This window comes from Sphaeroforma arctica (assembly GCF_001186125.1).
Source record: "Sphaeroforma arctica JP610 unplaced genomic scaffold supercont1.55, whole genome shotgun sequence".
Taxonomy (NCBI): Eukaryota; class Ichthyosporea; order Ichthyophonida; genus Sphaeroforma; species Sphaeroforma arctica.
The window spans coordinates 108758-115857 of NW_014040503.1; the positions used below are offsets into that span (position 1 = coordinate 108758).

Here is a 7100-nt window from a genome sequence, read left to right on the forward strand (position 1 = left end):
ATGCGTATATGATATACACAGACTGATCGCAGCTGGCGTTTGTCGAATGTCAAGCGATGTATCCGTGCACGTGAAAATATTTATATACGCATTTACACATCCCTTGCCTGTACTTTAGCTTACACGTCTGCCTTATAATCTTATCTTCAGCTGGAGTTGTCCTCGCTGTACGCTGCTTAACATGCCAAATGCTGTCTCATGCGATGCATGCGGGGCTGACCGACATGGAGGAAGGACGCTTGGGCTGCGCAAAGCCCGCTCGCATCACGGTATGTCCCGCTATCAGTTCAGGATATCCCACACACACAAACAAACACACACATATATACACATATATATATATATATCCCATTGTGATAGTTTAACTATTACCTTGACGCCTGGTCGCAGCGCTGGACCAATCACAGCCATGGCTTTGGGACATCAGTAGCATATGCGTGCGGGGTAGCGTGCGCCTGTGCACGCATGCACATAATATTCCGTGATCAGTTGTTTGCACCGTGGTTTCCCACTGACGCCCACGGTAAAGATTGTCTCGCATTTCGTATCACCTGCAGGCCCTGAACCCCCCCCCCCCCACATAGAATACATCACATATGTAGATTTGCACATGCGTGACTGTAGTTGCCTCTGGTGGGTCTTATCTGTCTGCGATTTAGCAGACCCCTGTTGCACTACCTACAGCACGCTGATGTGCTCCTGTATTTATTCATACGCACTCTTGTGAGGATGCATTCGGCCGTGAGCGGGTGCAAGAAAGCGAGTTCTGAGGTGTCGCTTTCACACGAAGGTTGGGGCATTGGCAACACATTTAACAGTGGGACTGCCCAGTTGTGTGCTGTCGTTGATATCTCATCCAGCAGTCACAAGGGCTGTTCGACTGATAGGGTCTGCCTTACACTGCAGGCCAATCTGTGCCCCCCAAATCACACAGCGTGTTGTCCGAATGGCTATGCTACAACCACGCCAATAGTTTAGTCACTGACCTCTGTTCAACTCGATATCACAGACATGCCCGCCACAAGGACTGTGCCCAGAAAGTTGTTGCGCGGTCCCCGCAGAGTGAAGGTACGTGCAACATGTCATTCGAGGAAATGGAGCTGCGTGTGGTATTGCGGAGATTGCCTGTCTGTCTGTATTGCATACAGTCCCTAGCTGTAGCAGGCTTCTTACATATACAGGCTTCTTACATATACAGGCTTGTGGCTCGTGCCTTTACATATCAGATGTGTGTCTATGACCGATGTGTTGTCATATAAAACCTTAGTTGTCTGGTAGGCGGACCTTTCCATGTTCGCTTGGGTGTGTGTTTGTTTCGTTGGCCTGCTGCGTGTATCTCTTCTAGCCACCTACGCCGAATCAACCAGTCTTGATCTGTGCTAAGACAATGGAGCGGTACTCAGCTCAGCAGACACGTGCCGGCTAATGGCAAATAGTATCAAACAAGAATGTGTGACTAACCGATTCCCCTGGTTGCCTGTGTGTATCCTTTTCCAACTGACGATGAAACGTAATCTTCTGTGCTATCAGCCGGTCACGTCAAGCAGCACAGATGACACAGCCACAGCCAATCGGAACGGAACCTCCCCATCCCTGGGAGGGTCCGAAAGCCCGAGGGCAAACAGGGCTGCTAGTGATGTCAATAAGAATGTTAAAAGTCACTCCTCCGATGCCACACTCGAGGTGCTAGATAAGAGGAACGCTGTCGAGAGTATGGATGCCAAGGAACACGCAATACAGAATGGTGGAGTGTCGGAGGCCAAGACCCGAGACCGGGGTGATGCCTCAGAGTTAGTCGGTATGCAAATATACATATACGTATATACATATGTTTGTACGTTTATATATGTATTATGTACATGCTGGAACAGCCATGTGCACACTTTCTTCTGTGTTCCGTCCTGAGTGTGCTGAATTGGATGTACATATAAGTGTGTGCGTATGTGCACAGGCATGCTGCTATACCAGTATGTGTATTAAAAGCATTACTCGCATGGCTTTGTTTATGTACTTCTGAGTGTACATGTGCGTAATGTTGAAAGGCATAGTTCACATATATATATATATAATATATATGTCTGTATGTATGCATGTATTTATGTATGCATGCATGTATGCATGTATGTATGTATCAGGCATGTATGTATATATATATGCGTGTGCGTGCGTGCGTGCGTGTGTATGTTACATATACATGTGTATGTGCGTGTGTGTGTGTTAATTGTTCGTGCGTATATGCGCGTATTTTATTCGTGAATGCTGTCTGTCGAGTATGGAAAGGGGAGGAGGTTGTAATTTTCTGCATAAGCTCCCTTATAAGTACATATACACTTCATTTCGTGCGTTTTCGACCTGAACTAACCATCCACTGGATTGGTGTGACTGCAGATGCATACGCTCAACACACACTCGTTCCTATTCTCTGCGTAGACAGTACGGGAGGTATTGATAAAAAGCCAATGGGTAATGACATTACTAATCCAGACCTGAAAAGTGCGGGTATAAAACGGGTCCGCGATACGAACGGGGACAGCAGCGCGCCGAAGGCCAAAGGATTGTCCTTGCGCGAGAAACTGAAGGCGCTGAAACGCAGGCGGACGGAAGAGGAGAGTGGATCTGTAGTCCGATCTGGGAGCACCAATCTGGGTACAAAAGAGGACAGGACAGACAATGGCAAAACGGGGCCTAGCGAGACAGCGGAGGGGGCGGCAAAGTTCGGTACGTCCGAGAGGGCGACGAGTTCTAAAAATAGAGACAGCGCCATTGCGAGCGTAGAAGGCGCGGTCGAACCGCATCCGAGGAGTTCGAAAGTACAGGAGCAGATTCAGGGGTCACGCGCAGACGCAGGGGCTGTGGCGGACTCAGCGGACAGTGCCAGTACAGTTGCTGCCAACAGAGGGAGGGGATTGCAACAAGGAGCAGCTACCACGACACGTACGCTCACATGTGGCTCTGAAGCGAAGCCCACCACGCAAGCAGTCACGTGCAGTGTGGAGGGTGACGAGGCCTGCGATGGCAACTCAGCCACACAGGCGGGTGTGACTACGGTGAAGAGGGTAGCTGGACAATCCGAAGACAATCCTCAGCGTGTTAAGGGTATTGCTCCTGGGGGTGTCGTTGATCGACCGGAGGGCGCAGTACACCTGAATACAAATACGGACAAACACTCACACGCACACACGCACGCGACCACAAGGATGGAGAGGAGAGGCAGCACTTCAAGTGCTGGTAAAGGTACGAAACACAGCAAGGGACCGCGGCGGAAAGACAGAGAGTGGGACACGAGCGACGACGACAAGGGGGCGTGCAAGGGAGCTGGGCGCAAGAGCGGTGCGGAGAATGTACCGGATGTGTCACTGCGTCGAGGGACGCTGACTCAGACACGCGCGAAGACACAGGACAATGCACATGACAAGGCCCGCGCGCGGAAGGACAAAAGGTCTCGGAGTGGGTCTGGAAAGGGGCGGGAAAGACACCTGAGCTCGGATAGAGAGAGGGACAGGGACGCACGGGCGAGCAGTGGCAGTCGGGGAGATGGCACCAGCCCGTCGGCTATAGATAGAAGTACCAATACAAACACCGCAAGCAGTGACCGCGCGAAAGAGCGCCGGAAAGAGCGCCAAAGGGAACGCGACGAGGAGCGCGAGATGGACATGCCCATACCCAAGAAGAAGAATGTCATGATAGTGGCGCCAAATGTGGTAACCAATGGGAATAGGGCTGAACTCTCAGTCAATCTGCACAATGTCAAGACTTTCCGCATGTGCTCGCCCGCACCACCACCCACGAGCGTGCAGCGACAGGCAAACACCATCACGCATACATACACGTACACGAACGTACAGACACAGACACAGATGCAACCACAACCACCACCACACGCATACACGCTGACTAATCTACGTGCGAATGGGAACGCTGCTCAGCCTGGGGCGCAGACCGGACCACAGGGGTATGGACACGCATATGCACATCATTATATACACACACCACAAAACCATACCCTGACACATACGATACCACCCCCCGGGTTCACTGTGACGAACGCTTCGCACCAGACGCTGACAGAGACCAGTGTGTGTGGTGAAGCGATGGGTGTGGGCTTAAACAAGCGTGTGTTGCCAAATGGCTCGGCAGCAAGTGTCCCACACCCCCAAGCGAACGGCCATCCGCACTCGGCAAGCGCAGGTGTGATGAAAAATCCGACAGAAATCCGACCCGCGTTCTCGGATTCGGATTCGGATGTGGAGATGCGCGATGACGATGCGCACATAGAGGCCGACTATGTGTCTGACAGCGGGCATACTGAAACTGTGGCGAGGGATGTGAACAGGGATACGGATCTGGAGCCAAAGGATATGGACCTTGAAGACGCAGTAGACCCCTCAGAGGGCACAGGAGCTGATGTGAATACCTGTTTGGGCGAAGCCCTGGATGGCGCTGAGCAGCGCGAGCACCGACCGGGGGATAGGCTGGGCGATACTAATGGTATGAGAGAGTCAACTGCAATGGCCAAAGGGGACGGACAAGTGCATGCGCAAGACGGAGGGTTACAGTCAATGAGTGGGGGTGTGCGTGTCAAGAGCGAGGCAGACGCGGACAAGTTGTCACAGTCGGTTCTGTCCAATGGAGTGTGGGTGCGGGCTGAGGCTGAAGGGATTGCGGATCATCCGACGCAGACAAACACACCTGCGCCTTTGAGAGAGCGGGGGACGGCAGGTGCGGGGAAGGCAGAAGGTGACACTGAGCGAGCCGCGAAAGAGTCGGATTCGTCGCATTGGCGTACGCCGGACATTAAGGTGGAATCTACCTCACAAGCCCTACCGTCGATGCTCAAGGAAATGGGAGAGAGTACTGTGCAGGAAGGACAAAAGCCACTTCAATCGGACCAGAATACGATAAACGAGGATAGGGAACCGGAATTTTTGGAAACGAAGGACGCGCCCAGAGGCTCGATGGAATGTCCGTACATGCCTGCTGATATACTCGGTTGGAAGAAGCTAAGGTGTGCGGCCAGTAGTATTTCTGTACTATATTATATATATATATATTATGATATATATATATACATATATATATTATGATATATATATATATATATATGTGTGTGTGTGTGTGTGTGTATGTGTGTGTGCGCGCGCGCGTGTGTGTGTGTGTATATATTATATATATATATATATGTGTGTGTGTGTGTGTATGTATGTATGTATGTATGTATGCATATATATATATATATACATAAATGTATATATATACATTTATACATATATATGTATATATATATATATGTATCTATACATATAATATATGTATATATACATATATATGTATCTATTTTTATGTATGTACGTATGTATATATGTGTATGCGCGTGTACATATTTATATATAAATATGAATAAGCACTTTTATACACAAATTTACGGGTATACCTTTCTGCGTGTATGTGATTGAATACGGAATGCATTTTCAACCCCCGGCGTGAGATATATATATAGGAATATCAGGCTCGCTTTCGTGACATTACACCTGCACGGATAAGCCACTCTATACATTCTTAGGTTGGCTGTGCCTGTCATGTATGTGGTTTTATGCGCATACACCTGGGCGTGGAAAAATCTTGACAATCACATACAATGACAATTTGTCGCAGATAACCCTATTTACGCTATCATATTGCTTTCACCTTGCCCTGTTTGACCTATGCCCTGGCTAGGTATGTATATACTTGCTTAAAGTTATATACAAATACCCCTCGATTTAGCATGAACATTTCTAGACCACATCTTACACACACATGCTTGCAATGAAACGAATATGACTATGTATTCGGACACAGAGTGGTCCCGTACTTTGCTTCATTTAAACCCGTCGCTCTCGCTGTACTTCAACCGACTGTGCCTGCGTAGACCATCTGATCCCTACTTTCACTATTGGTTTCAACTCAATATATATGCAGACACTATTCGTATCATCCCAATATATATGTAAACAACCAAGGTCCGCCAAATATTCACTTTGTATCTGTATATGTGGACACAGTGCGCATGGGGGCGGGCATTCTATCGCCTGTCTATATTCATGCCACTTGCCTAGTATTCCCAGAGGACCCGCCGGCGTAGTCCATGTGAACCCTTATACATTACCAGTGGTTTATTTATTAATTTATTTACCTATTGTTTTAGGGTTTCGGGTTTTTAGGGTTTTAGCCTGTTTGATGTGCGTGCATTTGTTAGGACTGTTCTGTTGTATCGGTGCGTTGAGTCGAGAAGTGCACATGCAGATGAGTCTCGTTAGGGGACGGCGCATACTGCATGACGAGCCCTACATTCGTATACAACCGGCAGAATCATTTTGAATCGCGACGCATCAGTCCCATGCAACACACGCACACGCGCTAGCCTGTATTGCTTCGTGTTGGTTTGCACACGTTCTGTGGCACACACACACTCACACAACGCCCCTTGTTCGTATCGCCACGGCTTGTGCATGTATTATATACTTGTACATGTGTAGGCACGGCGTCTACCTGGAGATCGACAGCCAGGGCGGGGGCTATGTGCTGCACGTGTTCATGTCGCAGGCTCTGCGCCAGGCGGACGTGGCCACGCAGCAGTTATTTGTCGAAGACATTGTGCATGAATCGCTGAATGAAGATGCCGACGGCTACGCGTTCCTGTGCATGACCATAGTCCACGGCGCCGGAAGTTCGGTACCGAATGTGCTAAAGTAAGTCTGTCTGTCTGTCTGACCCGACTCGTCCTGCCACGGATTAGTTTTAGAATACGTTATATGAACACGGCCCTTGTTCCCGTCGCTGGCCTTGCTACCCTAAAACCTTAAACTTCAAAAACCCTAGTAGCGGAGTGTGCAAAGTATGTCTACTGAGCCCTGCTGCGCAATTTTTTTATGTAGATACACGCCAGTTGCTGTGCCAAATTTGCTAGAGTATATGCTTCTCAATTTACCTATTCTCGTAAACACACGCGAAGGGAAGCGTGCATGTGTACGGCTATGGTACACGCAGTCAGCACGGCTGTGGCCACTGAAAGATATGTATGCATGTATATATCATGCGTACATACACATACACACACATAT

The 7100-nt window shown here is 49.1% G+C and overlaps 1 protein-coding gene across 1 annotated transcript in view; it reads left to right on the forward strand.

The window, feature by feature from the left end:
• Positions 1-1011: 1011 nt before the first annotated feature.
• SARC_01402 (hypothetical protein) overlaps positions 1012-7100 on the forward strand; it is a gene marked incomplete at its 5' end in the record, with an annotated part of 10435 nt that continues 4346 nt past the window's right edge. The window contains 4 exons of the mRNA XM_014304873.1: positions 1012-1068; positions 1531-1798; positions 2431-5005; positions 6516-6728. Coding sequence (XP_014160348.1) covers positions 1012-1068; positions 1531-1798; positions 2431-5005; positions 6516-6728 — 3113 coding nt within the window. The remainder of the gene's footprint in view (positions 1069-1530; positions 1799-2430; positions 5006-6515; positions 6729-7100) is intronic.